The sequence below is a fragment of the Carassius gibelio genome, chromosome B5 (genome assembly GCF_023724105.1).
Source record: "Carassius gibelio isolate Cgi1373 ecotype wild population from Czech Republic chromosome B5, carGib1.2-hapl.c, whole genome shotgun sequence".
NCBI classification, from domain to species: Eukaryota; Metazoa; Chordata; class Actinopteri; order Cypriniformes; family Cyprinidae; genus Carassius; species Carassius gibelio.
The window spans coordinates 36,742,083-36,767,746 of NC_068400.1; the positions used below are offsets into that span (position 1 = coordinate 36,742,083).

The following is a 25,664-nucleotide window of genomic DNA, read 5'->3' on the forward strand; positions in this document are numbered from 1 at the left end:
TGCTGTTCTCAGTGCTTCTTAACATAAAGTGATCAGCAAATCATTAAATCCTTCATCGAACTTATATTAAAAATACAAAAAAAGAAATATTTATATGAACAGAATATCCAGAGTAAGAGATAAAGCTTCACATTTGAAACCAGTGGCAAGCATTGTAGTGGCTAGAACACTGAAAACCAACCAAAATGAGCTCTTGGAGGCATTTTTGTTTAAGAGAGAGAAGGTTAATGAAGTAGATGACTTGGAAAAGGAGGACAACTTTTTTTTTCCTGCACTTCTGACAGCATTTTTCCACACAGCTCTTTTTCTTTTATCAGACCTTAATTATACCTCTCACTGCTCACCGGTCCATGTTCCCCCATTGTGTTTCCCACTGCATGCTGGAATTTGGTCAGAGGAGATAAGAGAGGCTTCATTTCAAAGAGGTCTCTTGGAGCTCTTCCTTTTCAGATGGATTTCAAAAGAAAGCTATATGTTTTAACAAAAGGGATGTGCTGCTGTTTGCATGGCTTAAGTAAACGCTTCTTCTGGTCAATAATAGTCTCAGGCCTAACGCTCTATAAAAGGCATGATACCATCCTGCTGTCTGCCCTGATGACTCAAACATGCTCACAGGACCAGAGTAATGCATTTGAGTGAGTGGGTTATGCATTTAGTTTTTTAAGGAAAAAAACTCAATGGATTTTTATCCTCATAACCTGTGTAAATGAGGTTCTTTTCTAATACGAAGTAAATCCCAGTGCTCTGCCATAGCCAAAAACAAGGTTATAATCTTTATATTACCATATATTATTCAGAATTGTTCTTCAACCGATCCCATTAAGACAGAAATAAAAGAAAGTCATGAGTCATGATCACAATGATCGATCACAAAAGTTTATATTTTGACAGTTTTGGATCAAAGTGTATTTTTTGTCCACATAATACAAACAAAAAATGAAACGGTTTGTACTGTTTGGTAGTTTTTGTTTACAAAATATATGTGTTTGTACCATGTATATTTATTATGCATGTATACATTTAAAAAATATTATGTTTATTTAATATATTTAGATATAAATGATATGAAAATATATATATATATATATATATATATATATATATATATATTGCATATATTAATATATATTACATACATACATACACACAATTATTCAGTACACTCACATATATTATGTAAACAAAAACTTGTTGAAATTTTGTATGCGATTAATCAAAATTAATAATTTGCACCACTAGTTCCAAAGAAAACATGTCATATGTTTTTGGAACAACATGAGAGTAAATGATGATAGAATTTAATTTTTTGGATGGACTATTCCTTTATTTATTAATTAATAATTATTTTATTGGATGGACTTTTCCACTGACACAAGGAAATACTCAAGAACATCCCAGTCTGGCCACCCATAAAATCCCACACAATAATAAAAATACTAATAATAAAATCATAAACACCAAGGAAAGGCTAAGGCGGAATTTTATGAAATTGGTGATGGCTTGGCACTTTTAGAAAAGCATGTTGAATCAGTGCCGAATTCATACCAAATCATCCTTCCTTCGCACATGTAATGAGTTTTGTGAAACCTTCTGGTTAGTCGCATCTTGTCAGTCTTGATCAGTCTTCTGTCAGACTGGATATGGCTCCACTTGGATTTTAAATTGAAGATGCTGGGGAATTGCACCTGGTGGAGTACATGTCGTCTTCAGTAGTCCCTCAAAACGTAAAGTCTGTTTCTTTGTCATCTGGACTCTGAGGCAGACTTTTACAGTGGATCTTTCCGATCTCCTCCAAAGCACTTGCAAGGGAGTCAAGATCTCCACTGTCCTGATGCCTAGCCTCCCAGAGACTGAGAATGACAGCAGAGGGACTCTTCTGCTTGGTAAAGTAGGACAGGTTCCTGTGCGGAAGGAAATGCAGGTTTCACAAGAGAAGATGACGTTATTTGAGTACATAGCAAGATCATATTATATATCTGAACTTTCTTTCCCATAGACAATGTTTGCATTCACATCTGTATAACTTTGTCTTATATTTGCATTAAATTATATGCGCATTATAGCCTTATTCTGACTATCCCTATGTATCCTTCTGTTGTTGTTGTTTTTTAAGGCCTATGTCTGAAATGAATACATGACGTAAGAGCTGTTACTCGTAATCTACCAGTAGATGGCAGTGTTGTAATATAATTCCATACTCAAATGGTCATGTGATAGGTCATAGGTTCCAGAAAACGTAACAAGATGTTTGCTTACTGAATAAATAGGAATTTTCATTTATTTCAAATGGCGCAATTTATAGTGCTACAATACCAGTTTATATGTTCATAACTGTGATGCATTTATGTATTAGTAGTACAAATATTAGTAGGAATCAAAAACAGGTTTTTCGATTTTATGGTTTCCTTTTGTAAAGTTACTTGAATGCAACTCTTGTTAAGAAAATAAAAATAATAATATAATAAAAACTAAATAGACCAATTTTAGACCAAACTGACAAATACAATGTTCAGATTTAAAATGAAAGTTTAGGGTTTGTATTACATTCAGCTCATAGATCTACACCGACAATAAAAATCTGTATAAACTTTCAATGTGCCATACATTGGCCTCATAGATAAAGGGAAGGTTGTGGCTCTTATATCTCTCGAATCTCTAGTGGTTCTTTATCTTCTAACTGTTGTAGAAACTGAATTCAATAAAAATGAAAAGCCTGAGGAGTATGAGTTCTGAGTGAAATGATCGAGCAAAGTGGAGTGCAGTCTCAGCTTATTATTCAAGGGCATTGTTAAAGTGAGCACTGCTGCAAGAAGTTTCAATCAGTCCCGTTGCCTTGGCTACATCTCTCTCCGGCGCTCACCTTTGAATGTGGAGTTTCTGAGCTAAGAGCTGCCAGTCCTTGCCCTTGGCGTTGGCAGTATCGAAGGTGGTGCATATCCGCTGACGTATGGACAGGGGGATTTTGAAGGCTTTGGCCCCCGTCTGTGAAGTCACTGTGCAATCTGCCTGCATAAAAAATGGGACCATCTCTTTCTCACTCTGAAAAACAAAAACAAAAACATGGTTTTGGCATGCAATTTTATATCCTACAAAGGAGCTTGAAAAAACACTTATGCTTTATTTTACCCATGTACAAAAAAAAAAAACAGGGCAAATTAATGTGAGACTGCAATCCTTATAAAAGTGCTGATGGGAGTGGAAATTTGTGGTAGAACTACTTACAATGAGTGTGCAACGGTGCAAATTAGCAATTATTGTAGCCATGGCAAGCGCAAAATGGGCTGAAATTAATTGGGGGGAGGGACATTTAATAATGGCAGTAAATAGACTACTGAAAACCTAAGTATATCACACTGCATGACTGCACAAATACTCTCCTCCAAAATATTTTGCATCTAAAAGAGAATCTCTTGCAAAAACATATGTCAGCTGCAAAATTAACTACCACACCTTTTCATCGCTTATTTTTCACTGCACTTCTTTATTAAATCCTGACAGTAGTTTTTTTAAATGCCAAAAGCTCACTGGCACAAGCTTTAAGTAAATCTGGCCCCAAATGACAGTAACTTTTAGGGGAAGAGTTCAATAAAATGAAAACTGCCATTTTAACTCATTTAGTTTTTTCTTTGGAACAACTGTAAATTCAGACTTTTGAGCTCCAAAGTCCAAATAGTCCACACAACTCATGCATTATATTTCAAACTTTGCGTGAATATGAACTGAATTTCAAGTCATTATTCACATTATTATTTAACTCTGCTGTGATTCTGAATCCAAATAGGCACCTTCTCAAGCACTGATGCCATAGAAAAACTATTCTTGCTGTTCAGTGAGCAGTTCTTGACATGAAGAACATTTCAAAAACTAAAGAAACTTTTCCCACTGTCTTCTGCACAATGGAACGTTTCCATAGATGTTAAACGTTCTTCATGGAACCATAGATGCCAGTAAAGAATCTTTATTTTTAAGAGTGTATGGTACAGACTAAATATCAATAGCAGCATATTTGATATGAGAGCTGCACTGAAATCATTAATCATTTGTTCATGGTGCTCCTTTTTAGAGCATGACAGCCTGTCACTAAAAACTGTCCCTGTTTGTAAGACTCTTTAAAATTCTTTTTTTGTTCCACAGAAAAAAATAAATAAACATGAGGTTGAGACAGGGACAGACAGAGATGTTATTAAACCCAGTGACATTTTCCATCTGACCTCTCCCACTGAGGTGTAGACCTGCAGGATCTGCTCATGACCTTTGACCTGCCGCACACTGATCTTGCAGGAGAGCTGGGTGGTTGAGGCGCTATGTCTCTGCAGTGAGAAGGCACAGTGCACAGGCTGCTGGTTACTATACCACAACTGGGTGAAGGAGAATTCCTGCAGTGGGATGAGGACACCAGAAATAAAGAGAAGAGAGAGAGAGAGAGAGAGAGAGAGAGATCAGAGAGCCGAGTCAGGGAAAGTGCCTTGATCCATGAACAATGTGGAAGCATGCGTGTTAAGAGACACATCTTTTAGACCATCAGTACAAAAGAGACACCAACTCTAATCCCTGTTAATTCTGATGATAGGGGTCAGTGCTGGGTTGTGTACAACACACCATATCTGGGAGCAGGGCAGCAGAAGGAAAAGCAATTGCCTTTGATGTCTAATTAATTTCTGTGAAGCAGCACGTCTGCAGGGAGTGTCCTTGACCTCTCCTGTACTGTTTCTCCAGCCCTGCATATTGAAATGACCTGCAAGATGCTCCATGTCAACAGTAATAGGAACCCTGAGCAGAAGAGATGCTTGATGGGACAGCAGATGCCTTAATGCTGGGATTAATTTCTCCCTCGAGTAGGCATACTTAAACCATGTTCCAGGAGGCAGAAGCACCTCTGAACTGATGAAATGCCTGAACCTAGAACCAAACAATTGACACTCTGTATCTGCAGGCTAGGTAAGACAGTGTTGGTCTTCAGAGTTGAAACTCGTAGTGCTGAATGAACGAAAACTAAAACTATTACTCTATGCTTCCTATAAGAGATACACACATGGGCTTTCTGCTCGTATCATAGTCAGGAAAGCATATTTAAAACATTGTATTTTTGTTAAAACATGACACAATTACTTTACAAAATTGCATAAAAAATTAAGACTTGTTTTCAGAGAATAGTTTTTTCTCTTAACTCACTTGCTAATTGTTTTTATCAAATAATAAAAATGAATTAAAAATTTTTTTTGCCAGTAAATACATCTAACATCAAGATAGCGGTTTAATGCTTAAAAAAAGAAATATTTAATTGAATTAATGTTCTCTAAAAACAAGCTTTAATATCTTACTAAATGACTGGAAAAACAGAACAAAAATCTCGATTGCATAAAATTACCTCATATTATGTGTATTCTACAAAAGTTCTGGGTTATTTTTTCCATAACCCAAATGCTGGGTACAGCCCTTCTGGTCATTTCATTGGGTCAGTTTACTGTTTTTTACCCAAGTGCTGGATAGTTTTTGGTTAAATCCATTGCTGTGTAACCCAGTGTTGGGTAGCCAAACCAGAAATTTTTTTGGTGAGGAATCTTCTTAAATGAACATTGCTTCCCTATCAAACTATTAATGTAAATACAGGAAAATCCATTTAGTCTCACATTATAGCTTTTTTTGTTTAGATTTACATTGCAGCTAATGTCTGCAGGCTTACACTGGATCTACACAGAGCTACGGCTGGATGATTTATCGAAAATTAATTGAAAGCGAAATTCAGAACTTGTAACCGACGTAATTTTCCCATGATCGTTCTTAAATTATTTTAATCCTATTAATAATTTTTTTCCCATTAAAAGCATACTACCAAGTCAGCGCTATACATTGTGATTTTTTTTGCAGCATCTCGCACATAAGTGGCACTTTACAAGAATTTAAACTTTTAGACCCATGGACCAATCAGAAGACCTCGGAGGCAGGGCAAGCATTGCAAGCTTTTGTTTACAGTAGCAGGTTGGCTTAATACAAAATAGTAGGCATTCTGCAGTGTGCTTTTTTAAAAACTTTTTCTGAGCGCTGTCTCACGGCTTTAGACACAAAGACATGTTCTGTGTGAACAGCCATTAAGAACCAACAGTAAATACAGATAATAGAGTGGCAGGACAAGATCAATGAGATGGTGCCATGCTCTTTCTCTTAATCAGCAGTCTTCTACTTGCATACATCAATTATTTAAAACATTTGTTTACAGGAGATGCAAGTTATTATTTTCTACTTTTCACATGACAATATTGAAAATGTATTTTGTTTGCAAGAGATGCTGGTTATTTTCTACTTTTGACATGGCACAATTAATTTATTTTGTTTGCAAATTTTTTGTATTTTTTAGGAAACTTGCTTTTTAAAATAAAATTGAAATGTCACTTTTTTTCATAAGATATATATATAAAATGATGATAATAATAATAATTATATATATATATATATATATATATATATATATATATATATATATATATATATATATATATATATATATATATATATATATATAAAATAATAATTATTATATTACTATTATTATTATTATCATTATCAATAAATAATCGTAATTGAAGTTAAGTGTTCAATTAATCAAGGTTTTGATTTTAGGTCAAATCGCCCAGCCCTATTTAGACTCACATGCAAGCTCCACTTCCTGTCAAACATGAGAACATAACAGAGAACAGGTTACATTGATATTATTTGAAATGATAAACCTTCAGCTTCAGGTTGTTTAAACCAACACTGTCAAAATACGACCCTAAAAATGTGTATAAAACCCAATGAGCTGGGTCGCAATAACCCAGCATGTGTTCTGTCCATATTTTACCCAGTACCAAATAGCCCGAGAGTGGTCGTTTTTTAATTTAGTTTATAGAGTAGCTTCACTTCGGATGTCTACAACACAGTTGTGTACATTACAGCACTAGTCAGAGCAGGTTACCAATTTTAGCATGTTACCTGACAGGTGGTGAATGGTTTGATGCTCCACAGAAACTGAGGGATATCCTGGATGGACACCTGCAGACTGAGGCAGTTTCCTTTAAAAAACAGCATCTTGGGCTCCTCAAGAAGCTGACCTCCTCTACTGGTTTCAGCAGTAACCACTCTCTGTAAAAAGGAAGGAAGGACAGGAAAAAACAGAGTGAGAACACTGGGAAAGTGGTATAGAAAGAAAATGTGGACAGACTAGAAAACCATAACAAAGTAGTTACTACAATGGCTAAAAAGGCTAAAACACTAAGGGCCCTTACATAGTCAATGCGAGAAACGCAAGCAAGTAACGCGAGCGACGCGCTCCCTTTCATAGTCTAAGGGCCGTTACATTGTCAGATACAGAGCAACGCGAGCGATGCGAGCGACACGCTCGCTTTCATAGTCTAAACAGTGGACGCAAGCGTCACGGGCGATGAGTGTATGCAATACAAAGCACCGCTCACGCAACAGGGGGTAGTAGAGTAGGGTGATATTAGTAGAGTCGGGTCGCGTGAAATTCAGATCACAATGGCAACTGAAGAGGAGTGTATTCTGTTGCTGATTTTACATCGGCGGCAACAAAGGCAACGCAGAGATAGATGGTGGTATGTTCGCCCTTTAAATCAAAAAAGAGATCAGGATGGAGAGTTTGTGTCTCTGGTGCTTCCCATGCGAAGCCTGGACGAGGAGAGACATTTCCAGTATTTTAGGATGCCAAAATTTGATTAATTGCTTTCACAAGTCTCCTGCTTTCTCTCGGACACTCACTCGCATAATTTTTCCTCTTCGCCCGCCATTGTATTCAAACCTTCTTCTTCTGTAAACACAATATACTTGAATTAATGTACAATACTTGCAATGTCGCCCCCACCGACAACGCATAGTATTGCGTGCATCGGCGCATCGCGTATCAAAAACTAGGACGACACATTTGGCTACGCACCGACGCATAATGGCGGCTGAAGTGTAACGATGCGTAGCCTCGGAGACGCGTATGCGTACAGATGCGTTGACTATGAAACGGCCCTAAACAGTGGACGCAAGCGCCACGGGCGATGCGTGTATGCAATACACCGCTCACACAACAGGGGGTAGTAGAGTCGGGGTGATATTAGTAGAGTCGGGTCGCGTGATATTCAAATCCCAATGGCATTCTGTTGCTGATTTTACATCGGCGGCAACAAAGGAAACGCAGAGATAAATGTGGATGAATACGTATAAGTTCGCATAATTTTTCCTCTTCGCCCTCAATTGTATTCAAACCTTCTTCTTCTGTATACACAATATACTTGAAATAATGTACAATACTTGCAATGTCGCCCCCACCGACAACGCATAGTATTGTGTGCATCGGCGTGTCGCGTATCAAAAACTAGGATGACACATTTGGCTACGCACCGACGCATAATGGCGGCCGAAGCGTAACGATGCGTAGCCTCGGGGATGCGTATGCGTACAGATGCGTTGACTATGAAACGGCCCTAAAGCCAATTTAAAGTGTAACACCTTATCAATCCATTATAGTTAAAATAAATACTATCTGAATTTGATTTTGAGTAGCTAAAAAAAGGTACAGCGTTTTGAAGGAAAGTTCTACAGCTAATAAACATTTATAAATATAAAAAAGAGCTTTCAAACAAACTGCTGGTTAATGCTTTGAAAAGAAAAAGGAATTTAAATTGATTACTGGCTTCTTTGATTTCAAGCATGGCAGTGTTCATCTGTCAAAACTGCTTTGTGTTTCACTGCATTGCAAAGATGAGTGTTCTCTTTGTGTGTGTGTGTCACAGGAATACGAGCACTCATGCAAGACAACAGTAATTGACTTTGACATTTGTATCCTCTGGTTGTGTGTTTGAAAATAGCACTGACCAAAGCAGACATTCTGATCACACAATTAAACCATAATTCTAAAACCACTCTTTCACCAGTGGTCTCAGACTTTAGGACCCTACTGCAAATGCAGTCTAGCATCACTATGTTCTTCGTGTGATGGGCCACAGATTTATGTTAAAATACTTAAATGTAGGAAGATATTTAAATATAGAATGCTACAGTGCCTGCCTAGTTTTTCAGCAGCCTAGTTTTGCCCACAGGGATAAAAAAAAAAAGTCTAAGAGTTATAAGCCATGAACCAAACCACCCAGCTGCAAGGTGAACCACAACTTAGAAACTTTGATTTGAAGCAAAAAAGTGTCTGAAAAGTATTTTAAATGATCTTGGATGACCTGAGGATGAGTATATTCTCATCAAATTGGTATTTTTGGGTGAGCTACAATTCCAAGAAAGCACTGTCAATGACAACTATATTAAAAACAACGGAGCACTATATAAAACTAGAATCATGGATTAATGTGGTTTATCACCAAGAAATCAGTTGACAACATGTTGAATAATAAATAAATGTAATTAAATATGTTTAACAAATGTGGCCTAACAAAAGCCTACATCACTGACAATCTTGTAGCTCAGTAAGTTATCATTAAAAATGAGTTCCTCTACGGAAATTAATGGGATTTTTACTTTCAGAACCTGATTGTTGAACTCTGTTTGAATAATGTGATTACGACCACATTAACTGTCACCTGAAAGGCATGCGGTGTGTCGTCTACACAGTGCACTCGCAAGCTGTAGTCCATGGAGGAGGCTTCCATACTGCCAAACACAGCAATCCTTAGTCTCTTTATGGCAGCATCGGTGATGGGTTCCCCCACTAGTGCATAACAGCCCGGCTGATCCAGCAACAAGTGACAGCTATGTGAGTCCATCAGGCAATAGCAGGATGTTGATTCATCGTCTACTGACATTATTTCCTGTGAAACAAGAAAGAGATGATCAAATCATGGTGACATGACTCGTTTTTTAAAACTTTCTAATGAATAGAATGTATGCAATAGTTCACAAGATGTATGAACTTTGAATGGACAAGTTAAGTTATGATTAAACGTTCTCCAAACATCATGCATCGTAACCTGGATAGTTATGAGATATATCACAGATTTGTATTATTTTTTTGGTCCATACAATGCAAATCAATGATAAGCTTCTTCAAACACACACACACACACAAAGATTTTAAGTTATATAATTGATGATCGAATTTTCATTTCTGGGTGAAATATCCCTTTAAGCAGATTTTATGCCTGTTTTAAAGCTTGAAGCTTATCATAATTCCATAAGGAAGAGCCACCAGTGCAATAATTAAAATATACCTTTTTTTGTTCCATAAAGGGGAAAACCATCATTAACTATTCCTTTAACTGAGCAGCCATTTCTTTCTGTCAAAATAAAACCGTAGGAAACAGTAGCATTTAAAGTTAATTAACCTTGTCAGTTCTCTATCAGCTAACAAGATTATCAGAAGCTGCTTGTCAAAGAGTTGTCTACAAAGTCTAATTCTAACATAGGAAATAAGACTATACGTAATGGTACATATGATTATAATTTTTTTTATGATAATTTAACCAAGATGTAGGATGCAGTGAATTTATTTTGGTGCCCAGTACTATGAAAAGTTCAAAGTGAAACGATACTCCCTGCAAAACATCTCATAACTGTAACTTTAAATTCTCATTGAAATGGAAGCCTTCAAAGAAACCATCTTCATACAGACTGACTTGCAGCTAGCGCAAGATTTCTTTTTCACCTCAGCATGTGAAATAATCTCAGCTCAGCCCATATTTTTGCCAGTGATCAGTGGAAAAAGCTCAATTCAGTCTGCCACACTGACACAGAATCACTCACAAATCACGTATCATCGAGGTCACCTCTGTATTTCTTTGACAAGGTTAGGCTAACATCAAGTCAAGCACAGACATTCATACAATACAGGTTCTATTCATTTTTTTCTGACAGTCGACCATTTATTTATGTGACTGCAGCTCTTCAAAGCAACATAAATATAAAAAAGAATGACCTCCTCAGAAAAAAAAACACTCTTTGTAAACTGAAAAAGTATGTGGCGCATGTGGAAGGGATAGAATTCGTACTACTGCATTCTTTCTTTGACAAGTCTGTGATTTAACCAGCGGTTTTTATGTAATTACTTCAGTCATCACCAACACTGGAGCTGTCACTGGTTCAAATAAAACTGCTAAAAGCCAGGGAAAAACTGTCAGCAAATGCATTTTCGTGAGGACTGCTCAAGGATAAGTACCGTGCTTTGGAACAATCTAAAATTCATCTAAATAATGACTCAGGCTGGTGGTCCGACACAAAAAAAGGTTATTATCTAATCACCTTCAATAATGCTAGTGGCTCGCAATAAACAAACTCTGTGTCTCTACAGTAAACTTTCATTAGTACATCAACTTTCAAACCGTGATGACAGTTTTAGGTTTTCCGATGCTGACGCCGGAGTAAAACACATGGGACTAGGACAAATGTGAGTGATTGTAGTAGGGTCAGGAGGGAGGTCGAATCCATGACTTCTGTCCTGATTGCCTCGTGTCAGCTCTTATTTCAGGTGGTCCTCTAGCACAACCAGATCGATATATCCTGGGTCTGATGGGGCGCCTTGTCCCAATGCTCCTGCTGTTTGACTGCCATGAACTGTGTCTTCCCAGCTATTACAGGCTGTAATTGTTTTTTCCTTGAGCACTTCATTGCCGTAGCCTCCTCTGAGGAACTGCTATCCCCGGATCTCTTGTTGTCAAGACCACACAATCGCCTAATCAACACATTTCTAAAACACACACAGCCTCAAGGGCTGCCATGAGCTTTTACAGGACGTGGTTCAAATGAGTTTCATTCATAATTGGTTCATTGCACATGTTGCCAGGTTAACTGTATCAAACGACTTCATAAATATATCCAAATGGCAACATAATCTTTTAATCATCAGGGGATGGCAGAATATATTTAACTGATTAAAGTGTTAAATCGTTTTTTTTTTATGTTATTTTGACAAAGGTTGCCAGAGCATTGTACTATATTGGCCTATTGCTGATAATTGAGAATATTTTAATTCTGGCATGCATGTGACAGGCTATCACACAGAAAAGAATTTAAAATGAATTTGCTGTAGGAAAACACAGAAGTCATGTCTTTGTTCCTACCTCCCACTTGTTGTCCTTGGTTTGTCTCTTGAGTTTAATGTTCCAGTTTTCAGCGCTGACTTCAGCACAGTGAGCTATCGTCATGGCAACAGGACAGGACAGGTTTAGCCCCGGAGGTCCATACGTGATCTCTGGCCCTAACAGGATCTCACACCTTTCCTCTGATTGGGAACTAGCAGATAAAATGAAAAAACAAAAAGATAAATATTAATGTATCATTGATAACTGCAAGATAAACCACAACATTATTTTTCAGTTATTTATTTATTTATTTTTTAAAGAAAATGCTACTTTTACTTTATTAACAAGGTAGCATTAAAATTGATGCATGTGACGGTATGTACAATTACTATTTCAAATAAATTTTCGGTTGCACTTTACTTTACAGTATTTGTACTAACATGTACTAATAGTGTCCTTACAGTGTATTTATCTAAGAAAGTTCTGGTAATACAAGGTAACTACATGGAGTAGGGTTAGGTTTAGGGATAGGTTCAGGGTTAATACCTAGTTATTACATAGCTATTGTAATTACTTTAATAAGTACATAGTATGTACATGAAGAATAGGACTGTAAAATAAAGTGCTACCAAATTTTCTACTTATCAAAAAATCTTCATTCACTCTTTACTCTTTTTGATTAAATAAATGCAGTCTTGGTTAGATATTCCTTTCAGAAAATTTTGAGTGGTAGTTAGAACAAACAAACAAACAAATGTGTGCATTTGGCAGATGCTTTACTCAAAGTAGGTTACACTGCATTCTAAGTTATTAGTGCATGCTATGCTTTGCAATAAAAAATGTATATCATTAGCTTTACACTTGGCTGTTCGAGCTATACACTCGGCCCCTTTGGCCAATAATTAAAATAGTCAACACATTTAGCTAAATCAAATAAAAATGAAAATGAAACACAATAAAAATACACAGACAGAAAAATTTGCTCACAACTCTTGTTATACTGCATAAATAATACAATGATGAAAACTGTCACATCTTCAGTCTACAGAATCATTACAAACACGACTCAAAGAACCTTGATTTAGGGGAAGCTACTGATTCTCTGAGGGCACTGGAGTCGTTTAGCAGCTCTTGCATATTCATTAGTCATTGCTAATGATCTTCTGGCCATTATCTCTACCTTCAATCTCCTTGTGGTGGTAAACCATAACATAAAATGCATTAATGAGAAAGAGTTAATGAAGGCTTTGGCCTTTAATGCAAATTTAAAGGTAAAAAAAAAAAAAAAGGAAACAGAAAGAAAGGGGAAGCCTTTCAGTTGTCAAAACTGCATAGTCTGTACAAAATGAAAATATATACAGTACATAATATGGCTCTTATGATTTTATTTTCTAGCAATACACATTGGATAGACATCAATATTTAATAGGAAAAACTGAGCCAATTAAAGCTTTAAACTGTGAACAACAGTTGTATACACTGAGCTAGATAATATTAATAAATAATTCTGTTAGTTAAATAGTTTGTCAAAATAGAAAATACAAAAGCTAAAAAAACTGCTTCTCATACTTTAAATAAAGCACTAAAAGTGCCATGCATATCCAAAGTTTTGTTCTTTTTGTCTTTCCAACTAACCACTTTGTAATAGAAAATTCACTCCAAACTGAAAATCTAGACACACCACAGCAGCAGAACTCACTTTAAGGACTTTTGCAGTATGCCCAAAGGACGCCATAAGCTTTTACAGTTTATCAGAATTTTTATTAATTCAGCTTTGCTGAAGAGGGAATAAGCACTAAAACACTCTTTACAGCCAATCAGTCTGTCCTCTTCCAAACTCTCTTCAAGTGTTCTTCTATTTACATCTAATTACTATTCAGGCATGTCAGGTCTGTAGGAACTTCAGTGTGATTCCCATCTCATTCAGGTTTAACTAAAAGAGGCTGTATGAAGGACAATTCATGATGAATGTCTGAAACATCCTTGAGACAAAAACATTGTCCTTCAGTAATGTTTTCATTTCCAGGGTGTATTTGAACAACAACCAAAAAAAAAGAAGAAAGAAAAAAATAAATACGGTCAAGCAAATGGTTCATTGCCTTAATGTAATTCAAATAATATCATACTGGTTTAAATGTGTGTGTGTGTGTGTGTGTGTATAGGTGCTGGTCATATAATTAGAATATCATCAAAAAGTTGATTCATTTCACTAATTCCATTCAAAAAGTGAAACTTGTATATTATATTCATTCATTACACACAGACTGATATATTTCAAATGTTTATTTCTTTTAATTTTGATGATTATAACTGACAACAAAGGAAAATCCCAAATTCAGTATCTCACTAAATTAGAATATAACTTAAAAGGGACAATAAGTAACTTTTTAGGTATTTTATTATCTAAAATCAATATTTTTATTCATAAATATGCCCTCAATGGTGTACAAATACCTATGCCAATGTTTAAACTAATCCTTGTAAATGAAGAATTTATTATCTTTATATACATGGGACAGGTAGGTTGACGGAGGCTTCCATGTAGTTCCGCCATCTTGCAAAACTATAATAGCAGAGAGGGACAAAAAGTACTAAGCCAACGCGTTTCCACAACGTGTTTTCGGTCAGAGCCAGAAACGCAGGTGCAGAGCAGTGAGAGGCGCTTGAAACTGCACCGGCAAGTTTAAAAGTCTGGATTGCATTCTTATTATGGACCATACATATGCCGCGCCACAGGAGAAGAAAACATAGTCGCCAAAACAGTCAAAAATAGAACGTAAAAGGAAACGTGACCGTAGATTACAGTAAACAAGAGTTAATGTCGGGGAAGCTTTTTCTAGGTGGAAAGAGCTAATGCTTGATAAAGATTTCAAAAGAGACGCTGAAGTGGCCAGTTTTCTTCTCGACAGGTAAGTCAGTGTTACAGTCTATATTATAATATTTTTTTTATATCTAACAATGCATATAATTCAGAAAATATAACGAATAAATTAGACATAACTACTAGTTACAATATTTCATGTTTTCCACAGTCAGTAATTCATACTGTAACATTCGTTTGTTAGTTGTCATGTTGCAGTTTGTTTGAAATAACACACCTGTTCACCTGAAGGAAAACTCGACGAAGTGCTATTAGAATACATCCTGTCAAAGCTTTTTGGTACATATCGCCTACCGTAGATGCAATGCGCATTTGAAAAAGCGAGGCGCTGGAGAGCAAAATTAGTTTGAATGCAAAATACAATTTCACCACTAGATGGGAGTAATTCCTACTCAGTGTCCCTTTAAGACCAATACAAAGAAAGGATTTTTAGAAATCTTGGCCAACTGAAAAGTATGAACATGAAAAGTATGAGCATTTACAGCAGTCAATACTTAGTTGGGGCTCCTTTTGCCTGAATTACTGCAGAAATGTGGCGTGGCATGGAGTCGATCAGTCTGTGGCACTGCTCAGGTGTTATGAGAGCCCAGGTTGCTCTGATAGTGACCTTGAGCTCTTCTGCATTCTTGGGTCTGGCATATCCATAGACAGTAAAAGAAATGGACACAGCTACCCCATTGGATTCAGCGGAGATAAGTGAAGTCAATTAGAAGCACGCACTTCCTGGGGGTCGAGTGTATTCACAGACTCAAACTGAGCTTGATGACATAGATGTGACGTGAGCAACCTGTCTGACAATTGTAAGTCTTCCAATAGCTGTGCTAAGAGAAATCTTCATCACCCACCGAATCTTGCAAAGACAGGAGCAAATTTTGGTAAGTATTCTGATTAATTATTTTGTCATTTTGCATAGTAGACTTCATTCCTCCACGCTCCCCTTGTTGCACTGCATAAGGATACTGACTGGTTTTCGGAACCCCAGTTAAACTACACATTTTAGAGTGGCCTTTTATCATGGCCTACCTAAGGCACACCTGTGCAATAATCTTGTCTAATCAGCATCTTGATATGCCACACCTGTGAGGTGGATGGATTATCTCGGCAAAGAAGAAGTGCTCACTAACACAGATTTTGACAATATTTGAGAGGAATAGGCCTTTTGTGTACACAGAAAAGTCTTAGATCTTTGAGTTCAGCTCATGAAAAATAGGGGCAAAAACAAAAGTGAAAAAGTTGTGTTTATAATTTTGTGCGTGCGTGTGTGTGTGTGTATATATATATATATATATATATATATATATATATATATATATATATATATATATATATATATAATAAAGATAAAACAGCAATGCGAGGAAAGACCTCTGTTATTTACATCACAGATGACCAACTTTTTCTATGTGAACAGTTCTTTATTGCTACAAAACGCTCGTTTACATTTCTGAGTCAAGGATGGGGGCAGATTATATGGGTTGCATAAGGAACTGCGTTTCTAAATGAGTTTCCACTCTAGTACCTTAAGTAGCTCATCATGTTTTTTTACTACTCTCAGTCTCCTTCTCATCATCATGGGTCTCAACCTACAAGCTTCTAGGCCTATATGGAGAAGCATTATTCAAAAAGACTGATGAGTCACTGCTAAAGGGTCAGACGGCAAAATGCTGGAGCATTTGCAGTCACTGTAGGAGGCGACAGGCAAACTTAATGCTTCCATTATGTATTAATTCTTTCATTTGGGCATCTAACCGTGACTTCAGTGTGGCACATTGATCAGTAACTTGACTTGAAGTAATAGTTACACAAAAATGAAAAGTTCATAATCACTTACTCATCCTTGTGTCATTTGAAACTTCTTTTTTTGTGAAACACGAAAGGCGTTGTATAACAATTTCCAAACTGCTCTTCTAGCAAGATGTCAAAAGCAAAGATTTCATAAAGATTATCTGTGAATAACGACCCAAACTGGCATGACTTAAACAGGCTTTGAATTACAGTGCATTCATTTTATAGTGGACTAATTTTTTGGATGTTTTTGTAATGCTTTTGTCGTTTTGGGAGCCTGATTATCCTGATCCACTAGCATTGAAAGAGAAGAGCAGCTACACGATAATTTTCTCTATCTGTCCTCCACAGAAGAAAATCATACAGGTTTGGAAGAACTGTGTTTTGTCAGTTTAAACTGAACCCTTTTAAGATACAATTTTACAATGCTGCTACTATCATTAATCACAAGAATCTTTTAAAAATAGTATTCAATACTGTGCAAATCTATACAAAATCGCAAATGCTAAATCTGCTGTTCCAAGATAATATAATTGTAGATGATTTTATAGGTCAAAAACCATGAATAAAAAACAGACCTAAAGACACATAAAAATGTCATGAAACATTGTTATATAAAATATTGAGCTCAAACATGAGATAAAATGCCTTTGCTAAAGCAATCATGCCATTTTAGCATGCTTATACAAGTATTTGAGCTCTTTTATCATGACATGAGCACAAATACAATGCTGTTTACTATGAAGGAAAGGCCATACAAATGCTGCTCATGTGATGCAAATTAAAAAATGTTTTAGTATACAAATCACACGCTATGTTAATTGTTTTGAAAAGGATTGTGCAAAAATAAGTCTTGATAAATCGATAATCTGCCCACATACTAATAATTTGTGTGAAAAGGAAAGGGAAGATGTTGCAGGTTTACAGTAGTTAATTGCAAATGCAATTTTTTGTGTTTTGCAAAAACAGGCAAAGACACACATTTAAAATAAGCTTATGTTGCACTTCTGGAAAGTGATCTCATTAAGTCACAACCCACTCCATGTAGGCCACTGATATATCTGAAGCACTCACCTCATGTGCATCATTTAACACAATTTGTAAAAACCTTGAACTCAAGGCTCCAGGCTAAATCCGAGTTCTGCCACAGACTCACAATGTCCTCATTTTGCACTCATTTGTTGTAACTGTTTCCTCCATCATCCTGTGTCGTTATGAAGATGTATTCAGTCTGAGCAATGACAGCAAGTTGTGTTGGATCTCCTTCAGGTTTTGGCAGAGTGCAACAGTTATATTTTCTCCAGAGACACATCAAGTCTCACGCAGGGTCATTACCTTTTACATGCTGAGAATACATAATACACAATGTGTCAAAACCAAAGACCTTCAGAAACTATCAAGAAAGTTTTATGGGGAAAGATTCAGGTGGGGGTGTAGACCATGACCTATATATGCCAAAACAACTCACATAAAATGATCACTCAATGATCAGGATAAAAAGACTCACATCTGGGAACCATGTTCGATGTGATAAAAGGAAATCAAGTCACAGCTGGTGACATAATCAGACTTCAGCTTTTCACCTAAAAGAGTTCAATAACTCATAAAGTCAGAATTCTGCTTGTTTGACAGAGCTTTTATAGCATTAGATGTTACCGTTTGAAGTCAGAATCCATCTCTAATCAATTCTCGAGATCAATTTAAGCTGAGAGAGTCTTGATGATAAATTTTAATTCTGATATCAAAATTCTATATTCATTAGTTCCAACTAATGGAATTTCTTCCCATAAAACAGACAACCATACCTATAGCCATATACCACAACCACCTCTAAAAACTTATAACGTCAATATATATGAAATTTTCATTTATCTAATAAGAATCTATTTCAACTAATGTGTAACTATTTAAAGCAGTAGCATCTGACTTTAAATATGTAACCTTTCAAAGCAGTACTGTTAATAAACCACTGCATAAACTAGACTTCATATTGATTTAGTGATATACAGTTAAGTGCATTAACAATATAAATCACATCCTAGTGTTTATTATTTATTATTTTATCGTGCATTCACACAGGTTTTATTTGTATTATTTTGAAAGATTTTTGCTTACTGGTCTGTATTAGGGGTTGCACTGACTAATCGACTAGTTGACTAGTCGACGCTTTAAGATTGACGTCGACTAGTCGCTGGTCCTATAGAGGGCACAACAGGATAAGAAATCTTTGAAGGACTTCCACATTTACGCTCCGTTTCTGAAAAGTTAAAATTACATAAATGCATGCTCTGAAAGCACTCCACAAGACATCTGTGATTATATTACTGGATGCTCAAAACTGAATGGGAGAATGCACGTTTTAAACATTCTATTGCACAGTAAATTAATTGTATTATAATATAATGCACTGCTGCACTGTAATGCACACACATAGGCTACAGACAGTAGCTCGTACCTCACGCGCTGATCTCGCGTACACAGAATCATTCAGCATGGAAATGTATTGTCAACACTGTTCTGTGATTTCTCAATAAAATATGGGGCTGTGCAAAAAATCTAATGCGATTTTCATGCACATGTCATCAGTAAAGACGCTCCTTTAATTAGAAGTATTATCTCCAGCACGTGTGTTCAGATCAGGGTTGCCAGGTTTTCACAACAAATCCTGCCCTGTTGCTTCTCAAAACTAGTCCAAAACTAGTCGCGATTCCAGGAGGATCCCAGATAAAAAAAAATGCTTCCTCGGGTTAAAATATATGTTTTGTTTTTTGGCATGGTTGTCTTGGTAAAATTCGCATTTTAGAGGCTAAATATCACGTTATTGGTATTGGGGTTGCTTCAAACCGCGGACACGAAAAACAACCGCAGACTTGGCAACACTGGTTCAGGTGGAGCGGCAGTTACTAAACAGAGCCGTAGTCTACCGACAACTAACACAAAATCACTTTCAAAATCGACAAAGAATCGCCACCGATTTTAAAATCGATTTTGTGTAGATTGTCAGTGAATTACGGCTCTGTGTAGTAAATGCCAACGAATGTTGCCAAGTCTGTGGTTGTTTTTCATGTCCGCGGGTTGAAGCGACCCCAATACAAATAACGTGATATTTATATTTAGACCCTAAAATGCGCATTTTACGTTCTGGCGATAATACTTCTAATTAAAGGAGCGTTTTTACTGATGACATGTGCATGAAAATCGCATTCGATTTTTTGCACAGCCCTAATAAAATAGCTTAGGAACTGAAAAGTTAAAGCATATATTTCTTAATAACTAAATCCCACAGCTTCACTACTAGTAGAGAGACACTGCCAGGTAGAATTAATTCACACACGCAATCGGTCTCACTAACGCATTCACATGAATGTAATCTTTACTGTGCAACTTTATCTGTATCTGATTTAAAACGAGCAGAAATCTGTGAGAAATATAACGACCCAAAGACAAAATAACTGATACAAATGAGCTGTTATAGGAGCAATAGCCATGTGGGCAGTGCTGTGTCATATGTCATAGCTGTGCACAAGATGTTTGAGTCTCAGCTCCTGAAGTACGTGAAGACAGAAAAAAAGCATTCTCGCGCAGCACAGTGGAGTGCACTTTGTGGTTTATTTTGAGTTGTTTGGGATGCAGTGACACATGGCCCTCTCACAATATATTGCTTTACAGATCTATTGCTTTTGCTGCTCAAAAAAGGTTCATACAATTGTTCTGCACGTAACAGAAGTTTCGCACTCTGGCACGGTTAGAAATCACACTACATGAGTACCACGCCCAAACCCAACTGAACCGTGCTCTGGCCCACCTTTTCCAACCGAGCCAGGGATGGCTGAATTAACTGTGTCTGAGTGTAGCAAAGAGCAGTCGCACTAGTCAAACGAACTGGGCTTTGGGGGTCAAACGTGTTCGGACACGGTTAAGACTGCCTAGTGTAAGTTCACCTTTATTGTACTGCATCCTGCACTCTGAGCATAACTTGTTTTTTAACAATATATATATATATATATATATATATACATACATATATTTATATATTCTTTTTTTTTTTTTTTTGCTAATGCCAATGCTTATACAACAATATGAAAGTGATACAGATATGTCACCTACAGTCTTACCTAGACTCTTCTTGATTTATGAGCATGTACATTTCCCAAGAGGTGTCATCAGCAATTGCCCCGTGGGGTACCAGCAAGCTCACTCCTGGAAAACCAACACCATCAACAGTGAGATATTATTTATGTGCACCTACATAATAAGCATTGATTCCTATGCCTCATGAAATAATTAACAATATAAGAATTCATTAAAACAGTAAGGGTTCAAATTAAAATATACCATGCTCTTATATTTACATATTAATTACTCATATATTATATCTGACTACAATCTTGCGAAAGGTGAATATGTACACAATACCCTCAGCAGCAGATATTTTTAATGTTTAGAAGACAAATTCTTTGTAATCTCCTTCTTCGTCTCTACTAATTTATTCAAGTCAGTCTAAAGAAAATAACAGTACTCATGAATTTTAATAACAATAGTCATGTTTTATGTAGTCTGCCTTTATTTTCCTCACTTCCTCATGCACACTCAAAAGTAAAAATAACAATAATTGTGTTTTATGTAAACTAATAAAATCCTCTTGTTCTCTGTAGTTTCTCTGAATCTGATATGAAACAAAGTGTTTTTCTTTGGCCCTAAAAACCTTTCAACACAAGGACATCAGAGAGTGGATTCAGTGAACTGTTGACCTTTACAAGCATCAGCTAAAGAGAACATTTGGTTTTAGTGCACTTATTAGATGCAAACAGATGTTTTGATATTTTGCATACTGTTCACAGATACCAAAGCAATTGTTTGAGGGTGTGGAAGGATATGAGGGTGAACGAATGACAGTATTTTTATTAGTTGTACTCCATCTAATCCAATTGCTAACAGGATACAAATGACTACAGCTGTACTGTACCTTAAGATTAAACCCATTCATGCTCATTGTTGCATAAACATAACTTAATACCAAATACCTAATATCAAATAAAAACACATACTTTCGCTCACCTGCATTTGGAATGACTAAACGTCCACCCAGGTGCCCAAACACAGCGCTTGTCTTAAATTGAGTCTTCCTGAGTGTGTGAATGCCATTAGGAGCAATCATAGTGGTCTTCTTTCCTTCCACTGTGCTGTAGTTTGGGTGAAGGTTAGCAGGAAGGGTCTCCGGATGAGATTTCACATGGTACTCGGCCCGGTCTGCCACACCTAGTGAAACCACAAAGGAGCTCTGAACTTTGGCCTTGTCTGGAAGGGGGTCAAAAAGCTCTTTGTCTATGGAGTCCTGAAAGCAGATCGGGCTGCTGAACGTCTGGCCGACAGTTATATCCGGCTGCATGGAGGAATTCAGCAGAAGTGGATTGCCTGGGGAGATGAAAACACAGTTTCTGATATTTTGGGTGTTTTATAGGAGTTTTCAATACAGTTAAAAAGAGAAGAATACAGTTAGATCATGTGGTCTTGACAGGCCAGCTACAGTGCAGCAGACCATGGGCTGAAAATCAAGGCATGAGAATAGAAAAGGATTAAATATTTAATTTGCTGTTTTGGTTAAAATATTCATTTTAAGAGTGCTGGAAAAGTAAAAAAAAAAAAAGTCTAATCTTAAAAAATACAACAGTGAAAAGGACTATTTTATGAATGTGAGAAAAGATAGTGCCTTGGCACCTATTAAAATATTTATTTAGGCTTATTTTTACCATTAAATCATTGTTCCTTCAAAGTCTAACAACCTGAAATATGGGTTTGAATAGGTGTTAGATTAGTATAGAGTTCTAATTCCAAAAGTTTCTCTGATATAATAAATTTTAAACTGAAACAAGGTCAGTGAACTGGTTTATTAGCGAACTGCAGAGGGTTCATGAGTTTAAGAAACACTATTAAAATATTAAATATTTTATGGTACAACTGTAATTTGCAATAATACATTCATGTCTCCTTTTTAAAATTAGAGCTAAAACTAATACTAAGAAAGGTCCTATTTAGTTTCAGCAGCAGAAATATGAGACTTTTCTTATAAAAGGTCATTGCTGTTAAAATCACGATGTATGACAAAATAATTGGCCAATATATATATATAATCAAAATAAAACATTCCCCCTAATAAGATTAAATATTTTATTTCTCTACTGTACCTGCATGACATTTGACCATGCAAATATGTGTCATTGGCATATGTTTTGAATATTATTGAAATATTATTTCAAGGAGTGTGTAGTTTAATGGGTTCATATGATGACAGAAAAGTATGCATTGCTAGCTGGCATCTTAGATTTAGGACACAGGCAGCAAATTTACTTGTTTTTATAAATGTTTATCAAGGATACACTGCAGACACTTGACAGCATTCAGCTTAGTTGCTACCATGTTACTGTTTTTTTTTTTTTTTTTTTCAGCAGATTGTTTGTGGAATGAGTTGCTTTTATGCACTGACTCATTCTGATAGGCACATCCTTAAATTGCTCATCATTACCAATAAGCACAGTTAGCATTAGTTCTCCAGTGACATCACGAGAGATTTGAGTGCTTTGAGTTCATGAGTGTTTTTCTGTAAAATGAATTAATTTAGCTACTCAGGAGGACATACATTTATGAACTAAATGACCTTTTTGTTTTTCAAGTTTTTAAATATGTCACCTCCCAGCTTGAAGTCAGAACAGCTCTTGGAAGGGGGTCTTCATCCCTTGCTGTTGCTCTCTCACCTTTTCCTGTCCAAAGCAGGCACACACCGTCACCGAGCCCCCACGAATCATCCCGGTGCCAAAGTAGCTCTAACACTCAAGTCACTTAGTCCTTGCTGGCCAGCTGCTGCACAGTGAGCGGTGGGAGGCAGGAGGCTAATGGGTCTTTATTTTTAGGAAAATCGTTAATTACCCCAGCCTGGGTTGATCGGTGTCAGGCGTTTGGGATATTTCTAGTCGCCATGTTTGGGCAGGTCAAGGTTTCGCAATAGGGTGATGACAGGTGTGCCTTTTGAATTTGAATGGTCCCATAAAGTTCAAAGGTGTCGGAATGGAACATATTCTGGTGGAAAAATGCTGATGCATATGCATATTTGGAATTATCAACTTAACCATTATCCTTTTAAGATATATTCAAAGTTAAAGTTTTTTCATTGTTTACTTAATTTATTATTATGCAGAACATTTTAGATATTGTGAAGAACATTCCAACTGTTTTTGTCCATACACAAAGAAAGTCAATGGGGACCAAAGCTATTTTTACATACACTGAATGGACAAAAAATAAATAGTATGAGACATTTCTCAAAATGTATTATTCTGTGTTCTACAGAAGAAACTACAGTACAGACCAAAAGTTTGGACACACCTTCTCATTCAGAGAGTTTTCTTTATTTTCATGACTATGAAAATTGTAGATTCTCACTGAAGGCATCAAGGGCTATTTGACCAAGAAGGAGAGTGATGGGGTGCTGCGCCAGATGACCTGGACCCACAGTCACCGGACCTGAACCCAATCGAGATGGTTTAGGGGTGAGCTGGACCGCAGACAGAAGGCAAAAGGGCCAACAAGTGCTAAGCATCTCTCGGGGAACTCCTGCAAGACTGTTGGAAGACCATTTCAGGTGACTACATTTTGAAGCTCATCAAGAGAATGCTAAGAGTGTGCAAAGCAGTAATCAAAGCAAAAGGTGGCTACTTTGAAGAACCTACAATGATATATTTTCAGTTGTTTCACACTTTTTTGTTATGTATATAATTCCACGTGTTAATTCATAGTTTTGATGCCTTCAGTGTGAATCTACAATTTTCATATTCATGAAAATAAAGAAAACACTTTGAATGAGAAGGTGTGTCCAAACTTTTGGTCTGTACTGTAACTGAATTAACCACTAGCAGGGGTAGGTAACATCAGTCCTGGAGTGCCGATGTCCTGCAGAGTTTAGCTCCAACTCTGAAAAAAAACCCTCACTTGTCTGTAACCTTAGTAATCCTGAAGACCTTGATTAGCTTGTTCAGGTGTGTTTGATTAGGGTTAGAGCTAAACTCTGCAGGACAGCGGCACTCCAGGACTGACGTTGCCTATCCCTGACCTATGGCATAGAATTGAACCTGATTTAGTTTCACCAGACATATAAAGAAATTAAAGCACATTAAATGGTTCGACTTCTTAAATTCTCATCCACAACAAAGTGGTTTTCCCCTCTTCAGAAGCAGGATAGGATCACTGTGGGACAGAAAATCTAAAGAAAAAAAATCACATAAAATTGAAAGGAAGAGGCAGCAGGATGATAGAAGTTAATGAAACAGTCATGTAGTGGGCACCTTGCGGGGAAAGATCTGGAATTAAAGTTGTGATTAAAATGACTCAGTGGCTCAGATTTCAAGAGCAGACAAGCGGGCAAAGGTCTGGAGTGTCATGCTGTCACCTGTGATTTAGAGAGTCAGCTGGAATACTTCAGAAACTTTAACATAATTACATACTGAGAAAAAATGCAATAGATATAATGCAGATTGAGTTGAAAAGAAAAGTGAGAGAAAATATAATGAATAACTCAAAACCTACCTTAATAAAAAGAAAAGCAATCAAAATGACATCAAATGCATTTGGAACTTCTGAACTTTTAAAATGAAAAACTGTTTAGAGAAGCTTCTATTGTCTCATTCTACATCCTTGAATGAATGAACATCCAACATGTTCTCATTTCCATTCCATGGGGTTTGGTCTTGCCTATGAGCTCTGATGGGAACCGGATTGGCTGTTGGAATAAGGCGCAGTGGGAGCCTGGAAGAAAGTTGGCCTTTTTAAATAGGATTGATGACCTGACAGACGCGGCTCAGCTGAGCCTTGATCCCCTCTTTCCTGTTGTATGCAAGTGTCGGAGGGGAGGGGGGTTTCACCATCCCAAGCCTTGAGCACAGTAAACACAAGCTGCTAGTCGCAGCCTTTCACTGTGCTGTCACAAGCAGGCAGGATTGATTACC

The 25,664-nt window shown here is 36.8% G+C and overlaps 1 protein-coding gene across 4 annotated transcripts in view; it reads right to left on the bottom strand.

The window, feature by feature from the left end:
- Positions 1-1,297: 1,297 nt before the first annotated feature.
- unc5db (unc-5 netrin receptor Db) overlaps positions 1,298-25,664 on the bottom strand; it is a 116,663-nt gene continuing 92,296 nt past the window's right edge. For 2 of the 4 annotated variants that reach the window (XM_052555390.1, XM_052555389.1), the window contains 8 exons: positions 21,727-22,083; positions 20,784-20,868; positions 12,042-12,213; positions 9,570-9,797; positions 6,970-7,119; positions 4,212-4,376; positions 2,861-3,039; positions 1,298-1,901 (listed from right to left, as the gene is read on the bottom strand). In XM_052555390.1, the coding sequence (XP_052411350.1) occupies positions 1,718-1,901; positions 2,861-3,039; positions 4,212-4,376; positions 6,970-7,119; positions 9,570-9,797; positions 12,042-12,213; positions 20,784-20,868; positions 21,727-22,083 (1,520 nt within the window). In that variant the 3' untranslated portion in view covers positions 1,298-1,717. The remainder of the gene's footprint in view (positions 1,902-2,860; positions 3,040-4,211; positions 4,377-6,969; positions 7,120-9,569; positions 9,798-12,041; positions 12,214-20,783; positions 20,869-21,726; positions 22,084-25,664) is intronic. The other 2 variants (XM_052555391.1, XM_052555392.1) reach the window with 2 other exon arrangements.